The sequence below is a fragment of the Panthera pardus genome, unplaced genomic scaffold (genome assembly GCF_024362965.1).
Source record: "Panthera pardus isolate Hobbes unplaced genomic scaffold, ASM2436296v1 HiC_scaffold_24, whole genome shotgun sequence".
NCBI classification, from domain to species: Eukaryota; Metazoa; Chordata; class Mammalia; order Carnivora; family Felidae; genus Panthera; species Panthera pardus.
This window is the reverse complement of record NW_026526810.1, coordinates 134,477,968-134,491,946: the sequence shown is the minus strand read 5'-3', so window position 1 is coordinate 134,491,946 and position 13,979 is coordinate 134,477,968. Positions and strand designations below refer to the sequence as shown.

Below are 13,979 nucleotides of genomic sequence, written 5' to 3'. Positions count from 1 at the left end.
TGTAACCAGGGCAGCACAGGGCGGGGCTCTGCCACTCGCTGGCCATGTGCCCTTGGGCCACTTTCCCCTTCTGGAGCCCAGGGACACTGATGAGACTCCCAGGGGTCCTCGTGACAGTTGGCCGTCCCCGTGCACAGGGAGGCACAGGCTAAGCTGGCGGTGGGCTCCACGAGAGGGACAGGGCACAGACTTCAGACTGTCCTCTGAGCGTCAGTTTTCTCAGCCGGACGGCAGGGTCGGGCCACCTGGCGGGGGGGCTTGGAGCGTCCACTCCACTGGACAAAGTCACGGCCACGCCTGGCAGCACACTCAGCCACGGGCTGGCACCCCAAGATGAAACCGTTCTCCCACGGAGGCTTCAGATCTGCAGCTCAGATTTGTAGGTGAGGGTAAAGGTAGGCATGGAGCCCGGGAAGGTGGGTGGAGGGGACAGCCCACACTTCTTTCTCATTCCCGCTCCACATTTTCTAAATTTAGCCGCTCCCTTATTTTAAAGTTGCAAGTGATGAACTCCCCAACACCTTGCACAGGATCGGAGTGAGCCTTTAAGGGTGCGCTTTGGAAGAAAGCATTAGGAAAAAGACAGATGAAGGCACGGAGTACACTTGCCATTGTTCCCAATAAAAGAACCTACAAAAGGGAGGGGCTGGCAGCCAGCTGGCACCCCCAGGGTGCGGAGTGGAGGAATCGGGTCCACAGAGGAGAGCACCAAGAAACAGCCCTCGTGGGGAGCCCTGGATGAGCCCCTGCTCCAGGGGGATCGGAGCTTCGGCTGGTTCAAGGTGAGCAGCATAGAAAAGAAACCGACTTCTCAGACAGAGATGCGGGTGGTGTTTGCCCCAAGGGAAGATGAGAGGGTAGTGATCTACAAGCCCTTTCCTCTGCATTTTCTCCCCTGCTTGTTCCTACAGGCCCACTTTACAGATGAGGAAACTGAGGCTCAGAGAAGCAGAGCGCCTACCAACATCCCAAGCAGAAGAGTGATGGGCTTGGGGCCCGAGTCGGTCTCCCGGCCCTAAACCCCACAGGGCTGCGGGCAGCCAGGGCGTGTGCTCAGCACACGAGAGGGGCTGGGCAGCTGCTGGACAGAGAGGTCATCCTATGGCCACACCAGCACTCACACCAAAGCCTGATTTAATAGAGTCTGTAAACAACGCTCACATTTAAAAAGTGGTACAGGTGCCTGGATAGCTCAGTTAAGCGTCCCACTCTTGGTTTCGGCTCAGGTCATGATCTCATTGTCATGAGTTCGAGCCCCGCATCAGGTTCTGTGCTGGTATCGTGGAGCCTGCTTGGGATTCTCTTCCTTCTTCTCTCTGCCCCTCCCCCGTTCTCTCTCTCTCTCTGTCTCAACATAAACAAACATTTAAAAAAAAAAAAAAAAGTGGTAATAATAACATATCCCAGTGGGGAAAGCAATCAGAAAACTATGTGCTGAATTTCTCACTCAGAAGATAGTCCACACAAGGAAGGCAGAGAAGCGCCCAGTTCAGGCTGTGCTGGGAAGCAGGACATCTGGGCTCCAGGATCCGGGGCTGGACCGTGGACGGTGGGGGTGGCACAGGCAGAGGAGAGGCGCTCTGGCAAAGCCAGGCCCCCCCTGCACCGCAGACAAGTATAGCCTTGCCTCGTGGCCTGCGTCCGGATTCATTCACACACCACTCGTTCATTTGACAGGTGCGTGTGGAGGACGGCCTGTTCAGGCTGGATCTGGGGAGACACACCCTTAGGAACTCGCCTGTAGTGGTCCCGCCACTCTCCCCTCCAGCCCGTAACGAGAGCTACGCCTGGCCAAGGACCCCCGGTCCCGGTGGGCGTGTGACAGCCAACCAGAGTCCTTCCCTGACCCTTGTCAAGTGGGAACAGAGGCAGGAGGCAGCCTCTTGCTGGGGGCTTCTGCTGCAAGGAGAGGGAACCGGGCCCAGGCCGAGGCCCAGAGGGCTGGACCCAGCGGTCCTTGGCCTGCCGTGACGAGGTCTGAGAATGGGGCCAAACTGCACCCTCTGGTCTAAACCGGCTCCACTCCTGCGTCAAGTGGCGGACGGATACTAATATGAATATTATTACTGATACTAAGACTCCCTGCTGCCATTTCCTGAGTGCCTCCTGCATACAGGCCCCGCCAAGAGCTATCCAGACCCGGCCTCATTAATCCTCACGAGCTGGGTACTACCAATTCTCATTTCATAGAAGGGGACACTGAGGCACCGGGCGGCTCAGCACTTTCTGCAGCCACACAATGAAAGGCGATGGCGGGGTTTAAGTCTACATCCGTCTGACCCCAAAGCCTGTGTCCTGCCAACAGGCCACACCTGCAGTGTGGACCGGGGCCAGGTGCGCAGCACGGAGCAGGCAGCGAACCCCATGAAGTTTACATTCCTTGCACGTACCCGTGTTGTGGGGAAAGGGGGACGACAGCAGACAGAGCTAAGCACTCTGGGGAAAGGACCGAGAATGACTGGAGCATGTTAGACACAGAGATCAGGGGAGGCTCCCTGAAGGCCCACAGCAGGAGAAAGGCAGGGATCCGGGGGGAGCGCTGGGGGAAGTAGTGACCCAGCAGAGGGGACAGCGGGAGCAAAGGTCCTGAGCCGCCATGCCATGAGAGCACAGTGGAGGGTGTCATCAGCCCATCAGCGATGAGAGTGATACGGGAAGGCTTCATTTCACAGAGAAAGTGACCCGAGGGCAGGCTTCTAAGATCACTGGGCTTCCCACACTGAGCAGGGGAACTTATTTAGAGAGTGGGCGGTGAGAAAGAGGGTGGGCGAGAGGCTCAGTGCGGCAGCCACATGAGGGGTGAGGGAGGACCGTCTATCACCTGCACAAGGATCTGAATGGACGTAAGATCAGCCTCCGCTCCCCCCACTGCTCTGCTCAGGCCAGGGACAGTACCCCACAGGGGGTTCCACTTCTGCAGGGGACAGGCCCTCTGAGCATGGGCTGTGATTATCTTTCTTTTCACCAGATCAGCCATTCCTGAGCCTAAAAAGAGAAGGCGCTTCCAACCTGAGCCTGGGAGCAGACAGTCCCTGGGACCCTGCGTCCTGCATGAGCTCGGGGGTTCACTTCTTCACCACCCTGAAAGATCGTGAGCTCCCCAGCTCCTGCCCCACTCGTGGCCCCAGCCTTCCCTGAATCCCAGCTCAGGCACAACAGGTGCTGTACCCGCTCAACACCCACTGACTGCCGGGGGCTCTGCACTGAATGCGGCGCGGGGCAGTGGGGGCAGGGAGAAGGCTAGAAAAGGAGTCGGACCTCAGGATCAGACCTCCCTCAGGGCCTCTGCGCTGTCCTTCCCTCCGCCTGGAAGGCCCGATTCATGGACCCCTGAGCAAGTTAGACACCTGAAATAAACCTATTTATGCACCAGCCCTCTGCAAGCTCCAGATGCCCTTCCCAATCTGCCCAGTCCCCTTCCAGGGAATGGAACCCCCAGTGTACAGACACCCACCACGGACGTGACCTCCTTGGAGCCACACAGCAAGCCTGCAGGCTGGGGGTTCCGACACCACTTTACAATGGGGAGACTGAGGCTCAGAGAGGAGAGATGACTCACGAAGCGTCAGCTACACCGACGGCAGAGCCGGCCTAGAAGCCGGGTGCTGGAGAGGCAAAGCTGGGCACCCGTGGTTCCTTCTCCCTTGGCTCCCCGCCACGGGGCTCGTCCTCAGGGCCTCTGCCCTTCCTCACTGACTCCTCTGCTGGGGATGCCCTCCTCACCAGCTCACAGTCTGCCTCTGCCGGCAAGCCTTCTGAGGCACAGGGACGCCCCTGCCCCTGCCCCGAGCTGTGATATCTGCCGGTTCCCATCGTCACCCTCGGTGGATCCTGGGGCTCTTGGAGTGGCCTGTGGGATTTGGTGCTAGGGCTCCCCTACCTGCCTAGACCCCCCAGGGCGCTGGCTCTTCCTGCCAGCCTGACCCCGCAGGGCTCCTCAGGAACCTCCCTCCTTCCCTGGAGCAGTATACACCCCCTCCAGGCAGTGGGACTCTGTGGGCCATACTTGGGGTGGGGGTGGGGGAGCCTGGGCCCCTTGGCACTGATGAGGACTGTCGTGCCCCAGCACGGAGTTCCTGAGGGCAGGCCTGAGACCCGGAGCCCCCCGTGGCCCCCCACGGCCCCTGGCCCCCAGGGACTCCGTGGTCAGGATCAGCAGAGGGGGGCTGCCCTATCTCAAGCTCCCCCTGGTCTCTGTCTCAAGCCCCAGAGGGCCTGGGAGTGGGAAGGTGCCACGAAGCTGCCCGTACATGTCTGTCACTGAAATACCCTAAGAAACAGCAAAACGCTCATGTTTATTGAGCATCAGCAGCCACCCGCCAGGTGCTTTCACCTAATGCAGTTCTCACAACCCTGAGGCAAACAGATCTCTGTCCCCATTTTACAGATGAGGAAACTGAGGCTCGGGGGGGGGTGGAGGCCCCTTCTACCCAGCTCCGATCACATCACAGAGGCGACCTCACTGGTTACTCACACACCCCCCCACCCCTCCCGGGGGACGAACGGGAGCCTGGGGCCTGGCCGGTATCCGGAAGGCTCTGCTCCAGGAGGCTCAGTGCCAGATCTTAATGTCGCCCTCCCAGGAGCAGGTGGCGAGGACAGAGGGCAGCACAGGGTGGAAGGTGGTACCGACGCAGGCCTGCGCGTGCCCTTGCAGCGTGCGCGCCCGGCTGGCAGTACGGAAGCTGTACAGCAGGACTCGGCCGTCGGCACTGCCCGTCACCAGCAGGTCACCGTCTGGGGAGCACTCGCAGCCCACTGAGTAGCCTTCTACCTGTAGAAGGCAACACGGGGTGAGCGGGCCACACGGCAGCTGTTCCGCCAGGCAGCCCGTGAGGCGGGGGGGGGGGGGGGGGGCGCCGTGCCCACTCCGTGGAGGAGCGGCCTGAGGCTCGGAGCAGGGCACCCAGCATCCCCAAGGCCAAGGCCCGAGCTCCTGCCAGAAGGCCGGCATCCCAGCGTGGATCTGGTCTCACGGAGTTTAGTGGAACACAGCTAGAACAGCTTCAGCATAGCTGACGGTGCCTGGCCTCGCCAACAGCCACCAGGTCTCCGGCCCCTTCCGCCCCAGTGAGGCAGGCCTCAGTGGGGAAAGGGGACAGATGCAGAAAAGGCCCCCTCCCCTGTTCTGTCCTGTGCTCCCTCCCTCACCCCCATGACATGCCTCCATTGAGCCCACAAGTCGGGGAAAATCTTTCCTGCCCAGCCCCTGGGGACTGGGGGCAGGGCCAGATGTGGCCCAGGGCCTTTGGGGACCACCAGGCCACGTGGCACGTGGGCACCTGCGGAACGGAAAACAGAATCCTCCCAGAAAGAAGGTCTGTGTGCTCCGGGGCCCCAAGTCCACCGCTGCTGTGGTCTGGAGGAGGCTCTGGGGCCGGTGCTCCGTTTTGACCCGGGGCAGAGGAACAGAGTACCTTGTGCCCTTCGTAGCGCCGCCTTCTGCTCATCCGGTAGGGCCACACGGCGGAAAAGAGGGCCAGGTAGTTGCCGTTGGTCTGTGCCAGGAACACGGGCTCCCGCGGATGCGAGGCGAGGCTGGGGCAGGTGTATCTCTCCTGAAAGACGTGAGGCCACAGGGAGGCAGGAAAAAGGCCCCAGCTGGGCCTTCTGCCTCCGCCAGACACGTCACCCAGCGCCCTGCTCCTGGAGCCTTGGGCCCCACCCCCAGGCCTGGCCTTAGAGGTCTGCACGGCTTTCCTGCGGCTGCTTAACAAGATGCCACAAACTCGGTGGCTTAAAAACTACACACATTTATTCTCTTAGAGTCCGGGAGGTCAGGCGTCTGCCATGGGTCTCCCTGGGCTAACATCGAGGTGTCAGCAGAGCCGTGTTCCTTCTGGAGGCTCTGGGGGGTAATCTGTTTTCCTGCCCTCACTGGCACCCCTTGGTTCACGGCCCTAGTGGTGGACGGAAAAATGACCCCCACACTCCCATCCATGTCGCGGATTCCCGGGACCGGTGAATGTCACCTTATATGGCAAAAGGGTGGAGGGGGTGTCTTTGCGGATATAATTTAGTCAAGCATCTTGAGGTGGGGATGTCGTCCTCTATTACCGCCCTAAGTGCACTCACATGTGTCCTTGTAAAGGGAGGCGGCCGATCACACTCACAGATACAGTGGCAGGGGTCTGAAGAGGCCAGCGTGAGGAAGAGGGGGCAGACTCCCCCCGAGCCTCCAGAAGCAGTGCGCCCTGACAAAACCTCGATTTCAGCCCAGGGAGAATGATCACAGACATCTGGCCTCCAGGACGGGAGAGAGAGAACGTGTTCGTTTTGAAGCCACCGACCGCGGGTACTTTGCCACGCAGCGCCAGGAAAGAAGTCCGCACGCCCGCCCGCCCCCGCCCCACCTCCACGGTGAGCCCTCGGGGAAGCCCCAGCCCGGCCCCGGCCCCCGCCGCGGCCCACATGCACAGTAGCTGGGAAGGTGGATGGCCGGGGAGAAGACAAAGGCGTGAGCAAAGTGTTCAAAGCACAAGGCAAGGAGCCGTCACTGTCTGATGGGCTGCATCACATGGGAGCGCCCCCATCAACTCCCTTCTCAACGGCATCTGCCCTTTGCTTTATTCCAAGTGTTGTCCTGAGGCCACACTGTCTACAGGAGCCCACCTCAGAGAGCAAAGTGGGGGCAGCTGGAACACAGCTGCAGACTCTGTGTCCCTCAGAGCCTCAGAGGCCACGCTGACCTGGGAACAAGTTCCATGGCATGCTCTGCGAGCACAGCACCTGCTCCCCACGCAGAAAGTGAGCGGGTGCGTCTGTAGGAGGGTCAGTGGCCTGCCAGGTGGCACTCCCATCCACCTCCCCTGGGTGCCTGTTCTGCACGGGCTGTCGGACGCGGAAGGCCGGGGTGGCCGGACACGCCCACGCAGCCCCCTCCCGGAGCTGGTGCTTCTCCCCGGGTTGCACCAGGACCCTGCAGTGAAGGTCTGGAGGCTGGTGGGCGCAGGGTCACTTAGAACCCTCCGAGAAGAGGAAATGCGGGGATGGGGGGAAGGTACGTATGTACGCCTAACACATATTTTTTAATTTGGCGGGGGGAGCACCGAAGAGATTAGCTACGGCTTATTTGAAGTCTTAAAAGGTGACGGTGATCATAATGGCGATGATGATGGTGGTGGTGGTGGTGGTGGTGATGACGATGATGATGGTGATGAATGTGATGGTGATGAGGGTGGTGATGGTGACGGTGGTGATGACGATGATGATGGTGATGAATGTGATGGTGATGAGGGTGGTGATGGTGACGGTGGTGATGATGACGGTGATGGTGGGATGGTGACGGTGATGGTGGGGATGATAGTGGTGGTGATGAGGTTGGTGACGGCGATGGTGACGATGTTAATGACGATGGTGGTGATGGTGACAATAGGTAATGCGTTTATGGAGCACCTCCTGGGTCTGGCACTGTGCTAGATCCTTTACAAGCGTTATTTCCTTCAATTCTCAAAACCACTCTATGAAGTAAATATACTCTCATCCTCAATTTCCTAAGAGGAAAACAAGAATCAAAAAGGCTAAATAATGGGCCCAGGGTCCCCGGCTTGTGAGTGGTGAATCCAGGACTTTGACACCAGATCTAACCTCAGGTCGCGGCTTGAACTTCTAAGTCACAGTTCCTGCCAAAAGCACTGAACAAAGGTGGGGCGGGAACCCGTGTGGGCTGGATGGGGTGGTGGAGGGAAGGCAGGAGTGCGTGGGCTGTGTGGCTGTCCTCCATCGATCCGGACGGGGGGCCCCTCCACACCCTTCCCCTGTGGGGTGGCCATGCCGGGCAAGGGACACATAGGAGAAGTATGGAGGTGCTGTTTTCTGCACTTGTCTACCCCCACCCCAGGGATTTCAGGCACCTGGACGATCTCTAAAGAGCCTGCCTGCTGAACCATCTCCCACAGGAAGTGATCTGGGATCCCAGACAGCCTAGGGCTACTTAGATACAGCCTACAGCTGAAGCAAACTGAAAAGCAATGCCACATAAGGTTTCTCACGTGGAAAATCTGGTTGGAGATTTTGGCAGAGCTCCGGAAATCCCAGGCAATAATGGTGCGGTCAGCAGAGTCCCGGCTCGAAGCGTCCGTGCTGCTCAGAAACTCAGAGCCTTCCTGGAGGAAGAGGATGTCCAAGGTCTGCTGGATGGTTGCCTTGTAGCTTCTCACCACCTGCAAGAGAGGGCATCTGTCATGCTGTGGGCCCCACGAGTACAGGGCGGGCACCCACGGGGAGCGCCACGAAAAGCCCAGGCGGCAGACGGGGTTTAGCGAGGGCCGTGCCGGGCTGCTAGGAGATACCTCCCGCAGCCTGGCTTCGTGGCCCCTCCCCACAGACGGTCCTCCCTGCCACGTGCCTGCCCCACATCTATTGGCGCACGGCCACCATCCATGAGCTACCCAGGGAGGCATGATGACCTCTCAGACCACACCAGTCCTGGAGACAGCAGCTAGTGCCTGATGAAAGTGAGCTCAGGGAAAGGCCCATCGCCCAAGGGCACCTGAAGGGCATCAATGATGCCCGCTGATACCAGGCCACATGTTACGAGAGTGTCTTGCTTCTTCTTCTCCTTCTTTTTCTTTTTTTTTAATGTTTATTTATTTTTGAGAGAGAGAAAGACAGAGCATGAGTCAGGGAGGGGCCGAGAGAGAGAGAGGGAGACACAGAAGCAGGCCCCAGGCTTTGAGCTGTCGGCACAGAGCCCGACGCGGGACTCAAACCCCCGTGAATGGTGAGATCATGACCTGAGCCGAAGTTGGACGCTTAACTGACTGAGCCAACTAGGAGCCTAGCAACTGAGGGTCTTGCTTCTAAAGACGTCACATAATTCAAGCCCACAAAACCGCAGCCTATTCTCTCTGGAGTAGTAACTGTATTGCAAAAAGCCAGAGCTCTTGGAGACCGTAAGGCAGAACCACAGTACATATATTAGCTTTAAAGACACGTTTTACTTCCTAGCATCATGGCCAATAGTTCATAGCCTCCTGTCTTGTAAACCAATGCGATCGAGTATCCAGAGGTTCTGTTTTCTCCAGAGCATTTGATCACACTCACCTTCCATTCTAAAGCAACTGGTTCGGGTTGGGGGCAGGTCCCAGTATCGGACTAACAAGTGTCTCCACTTAACAAACTCCCAGACCTCAGGACTTTCAATTGCAATACTCAGCAAGAGGCCAGTACAACGCGGCCTCAGGCCTTCCTGGCCGGCCTGTTTACCAGCTACCTGGGCGCCACCATGTGGCCACAGCACACACACGGTTCTCTGGTCCCTCTGCCTGCTGGCTGTGAAATAAGAAGTCTCGACAATTTTTTCTTTAAAGTGGAGTTGACCACCTTCAAAGTTTTATCGTCCTCTTTCAAATGTACATAAGTCAAATCCATGTCACGTGTAGCATTCTATAAAGTCAACTTAGGCAGTTCTGAGACCCATTCTCCAGATGAGGAACACTGAGGCTCAGAGATGCAGGGATTTGCTCCAAGTCCCACCGTCAGGGGGGCGGGCTTCTCCCTGTCCCTGCTGCTTCCCTTGGGCCCACAATCCAATCTCCTACTGGCCACTTCCTACCTCCATAAATTAGGGGACAGCTTCCTGGGGGAGGGGAGGGGACAAATGGCTGTTCTCTGAGCTTCTTCAGAAGCAACTCCCAGGTAAGGCGACCGCAGGTAAGCCCCTTGAAGCCCGCAAAGTGGCACGGACACAGAAAAGAGAAGGCGGCCCTGCAGGCCTCTGGACACAAGGCAGAAAGGCAGCCCATGGCCACTCCCCAGCCCTGAGCCTCCCAGAGGGGAGGGAATCTCCTTGCCCCTAGCCAGAGGGGCTCAGCAGGGGTGCTGCCAGATGCCCCTCCGCCCAGTCTGAGGCTGGGGCCCGGGGAGGGGGCCTGCATGCCCTCGAAGTCTCCAGTATCCAATCGCGTGAGTCTGCACAGCCTCCGGACTCAGAACAGCACCACCCCAAGGCCAGGTTTGGAATCCACTTTGGTGGGGAAGAGAGGGGAGGGGAGGGAGTGGTGCCCCATAATCACAGCTCTGGAGCCGTCTCTTCGCCAGCTCCTCCCACCCCAGTGCCATGACAGTCACCCTCACTTCGACACCCTCCCCACCAGCCACCCCAGGCCTCTATCTGCCTAGGCCGCATCAGTCCTCAAGGCCCTCCTTCCCCTTATCCCAAAGCCCTCTCCATCCCCACCATTCGGGGGAGGAGCAGGGAATCCAGAGATGGCCGGGGCAGTAAATGCCAAGAGAAGAGCATGTCTGGCCCGACTTATGTCCCTGGAAGTGGCCCGTGCACTGGGCAGGCCTTTCCTCTCTGGGGGCACGGAGTGGCCCACACAGAATGGCCACCGGAGAGCACCCACAGACGCTGGGTGGTTCCCAGCTCCCGGGCAGGGCCGTGAGCTCCTGCGGGCGGTTCTGGCCTTCTCACTGCAGCCCCCCTCCAGCCACTGCACGGTGACCCCCACAGGGGCTCGGGAAACACACTGACCCAGGCAAGGACGGAGGAAGGAGAGGGCTCTCCCTGAGTGCCCAGGAAGCGGCACTGGCCCGGGGTTCCACATAAATTACCTCATAAGGACAGCCAGAGGGTGACATGAAGGCCCGGGAGGAGCAAGGTGCCGGCCCTGGCTTGTGCGTGCCACACCTGCTCCCAAGACAAACTTTCCAGAAGAATGGAAACCATTGTTCTGCACATTTCCTGAGAATGGATGGAAACGACCCAATTCATCGGGGCGCCATAAAACTGAATGGCCGGGAAACAAGCCGTGTGACGGGCGATCCCTGCCAATAACGCTGCTGTAAGAAGGCTGACCTTTGAAGTGATCGCTGCCGAACATGATTTACTCGCCTTCACAACTGCTCCTGCCCCGGCAAAGAGCAGAGAAACCATCTGTGTGTCTAGCTGGTGGGTTTTATGGCGACCTTAATTACACTGACAGCTGGTACATCCCATCCAGGGGCGTGGGACGGCGCCGCGCAGCCCTCCCCGGCAGGATCCGGAAGGGAGCCTCGCTCGGACTCTTCTGGCAACCGGGGGCCTCTGTCAGGTAAGCAGATACTGGGCTGAAGGTTTCTGGCTCTGGGGCAAGTGGCAGACGTGATCCACACCATGGCAGATTCAGGCAAGATGAAAATCACCGGACATCCCTGAAATCCCATGACTGTCTGGTCCTCCGGACAGACCTGGGAAACTCCGGGCTGACTCTGGTTCATCCAAAGCACAGATTTCCCTTCGTCGTGTCCCTGCCACTTCCCAAGTACGTGGGGCTGGGGCGCAGGCTAGGCTCGGGTCCTGGCCTTTTGGTCGTCACCACGGGAGGCCTGGACTACAGGGGCGAACCTCTGCCTCTGAGCGCTGCTGGACCTCAGAGCGACGGAAGACTGGGGTGTACTGGCCTCCTGACCCCACCCACCACTCCCCTGCACCCAAACCTGAGGAAACGCAAGGGGAGACACTGCTCTGGCTCCCGCGGGACGCCGTGCTCCCTCAGCCACCCGCCTGCCCCACGGGACCGTGCATCTGTGACACGGGGTTGCCTTTGGGCAGTGCGGGGTCTGCGGGCTGCGGACACTACTCAGGTGTGCTGGATTAACCACCGGATTTGCGAACAAAAGGAAAGTTTGCAAAGTAGGCACACGGAGGTCTCCGGCTCCCAGCAATATCCCGGCACTTGGGGCGGAGCCAGCACACGTGAAGCCGCTGCCACTGGCCCCGTCAGGCACCATTCACAGGGTCCGCCTGTGGCCCTGGACACGGGAGACGAAGGAGACCTGACTCCCTGGGAACCGTGAGACGGTGGTGGGGGGTGGGAGGCAGAGGCAGAGCGCTGTGCTCAATGCCGCATCATCGCTGGCCCCGTGGAGGCCGCCAGAGGCCTCCCTCCCCAGTGAGAGGGCCCCAGGTCCCCGGCGGCCACCTCGGTGTCCAGCCCGATGGCCTGTTGCTGACTCTGAGGTCCCGGGCAAACCCTACCCTTCTGCTTCAGCCTCCACACCTGTAAGTGGGGGACAACCGGGCCGCAGCCTGGAAGCAAACAAAAGCTGTGACTGTGCCCGGCTCAGGGGCCGATGCGCACCAGACGCTCACAAACCTTCTCCTCCAGGGCCGGCTAGAACCAGAGTCCCAGCATGGAGCTCTGGGTCCTCGCTTAAGTCCCTTCTCCCCACACTTCCATTCCTTCTCCCGAAAATAAACATCTGGGTCTCTGCAAATGCTAAGAGGTCAGGAGTCTCTGCATGAAGGCAAGCTGGAGAGGTGAGCAAAGGGCCGGTTTCTATAGCTTAAATTCACACAAGTAGCCAATCACAAGGCACAGTGTGCACCAAAAGCACTCTGCTGATAAATTCAGGAAGGACCAGAAATCGACATTTTAAAAAAGTAGAAAAGAAGACACGATTAAGTTTTTCTATTCCCCCTGGGGCTGGGGGAATCGCTCCCAGTCATGACTCTGAGGCCAGAAGCAATGAGAAAAACACGGGTTAACCTGGCTACATGAAAATCATAATAATTTTAAGAACTATTGTACGGCATGAAAAGCAAGTCAATAAAAAAGTAAAAAAGACAATCAGGAGGAAAATTTGCAACTTGTCTCAGAGGCAAAGGTTACTATCCCTAATACACAGGTTCTCAAAACAGATGAGAAAGACCCAGCACATCTACAAAAAAGGCAAGAAAAGTGAACAGAGAATTCATATAAAGGGAAGCGCAATTGGTCCTTTGATCTTGCTCATAATGAGACATGCAAATTCGAATCACACAGAGACACCATTTCTTACCTATCAAATTACCAAAGTCCCAGTTTGACAACACACTCCATTAGGTGGCTGTGGGGCATGAGCTAACTGCACACACTGCTGACAGAAACACAAAACGCTACAATCCCTGCGGAGAGAACTGGGGCAACATCGAGCAAAATAACATATGCCTTGTTTCTCAGCAATGTGCATGACCCAGCAAACCGACTTGTAGGAACGGTCCCAAAGGTACACTGGCAAAACCCCACAAAGGTGTAAGTACGCCGCCGCTGAAAGCAGCAATACTTCTACAAACGACGCAAATGTACGTCCACAAAGGACCAGCTGAGTAAACCTTGGCGCATCCACACTCCAGAATGCCACGGGCTGGAGACAGCGCAGCCTGTCCACCTGCCTAGCTACGGGGCGGCCTCCAAGGCATACTGCCTGGTGCGAAGAGCAGGTGGTGGAAAACACACGCGTAAGTCAGTGGAAGAGGCGATGGGAACGTGTGTGTGTGTGTGTGTGTGTGTGTGTGTGTGTTTACATCCATTAAAAACGGCAGGAAGATAAACCAGGAACTAAATAAATGAATGAACAGAGGAAGAGAACAGAATGGTGGAGACGGGAGTAGAGGTGGAACTTTTAGGGCTTCTGTAAAGGGCCAGACGGTAACTATTCTGCAGTCTGGGGCCACATAGAGTCACGGCTACATTCTCTTCCCTGTGCGTGTGCGTGCGTGCATGTGCACCCACATGTGTATGTTACAGCCATCTCAGAACACAGAAATGGTTCTCTGCTCCAGGACCGTATAAAAATGGCAGCAGGCCAGACCAGGCCCGCCGGCTTTCCAATCCCTTCTTTAGAACCATGTATATATTTTATAAAATTATGCAACAAAATTAACTGAAAGCAGTCTCTAAAATGTGAGAGCAAAATTAAGCTGATAAAACTAACCGTGTATTGAGCTGGTAGCTTAACCACGTAAATCGGATTTATTTTAGGAAACATTAAAAGCATAGTCATTTAATGGCACATCCTTAGATGAATATACATTCTGAACGGAAAATCAGTAATTTAGACATACACTAGACATACATTATGGACAAAAAGAACCACAAGAAATATTAAACTGCCTTCAGTCACTGCACAGCTAGCATTGACATGTACCAAAAAAATTGTGCAAATGCAGACAGAAATAAAAATTTCCAGTATAAAAAAGGGAAAATAAATAAAACCAAGAAATTAAAGAAAAA

The 13,979-nt window shown here is 57.3% G+C and overlaps 1 protein-coding gene across 4 annotated transcripts in view; it reads right to left on the bottom strand.

Annotated features, from left to right (window-relative positions):
* Positions 1-4,276: 4,276 nt before the first annotated feature.
* WDR25 (WD repeat domain 25) overlaps positions 4,277-13,979 on the bottom strand; it is a 139,070-nt gene continuing 129,367 nt past the window's right edge. For 2 of the 4 annotated variants that reach the window (XM_053889802.1, XM_053889803.1), the window contains exons 5-7: positions 7,992-8,162; positions 5,418-5,558; positions 4,277-4,774 (exon numbers count right to left, since the gene is read on the bottom strand). In XM_053889802.1, the coding sequence (XP_053745777.1) occupies positions 4,553-4,774; positions 5,418-5,558; positions 7,992-8,162 (534 nt within the window). In that variant the 3' untranslated portion in view covers positions 4,277-4,552. The other 2 variants (XM_053889804.1, XM_053889805.1) reach the window with 2 other exon arrangements.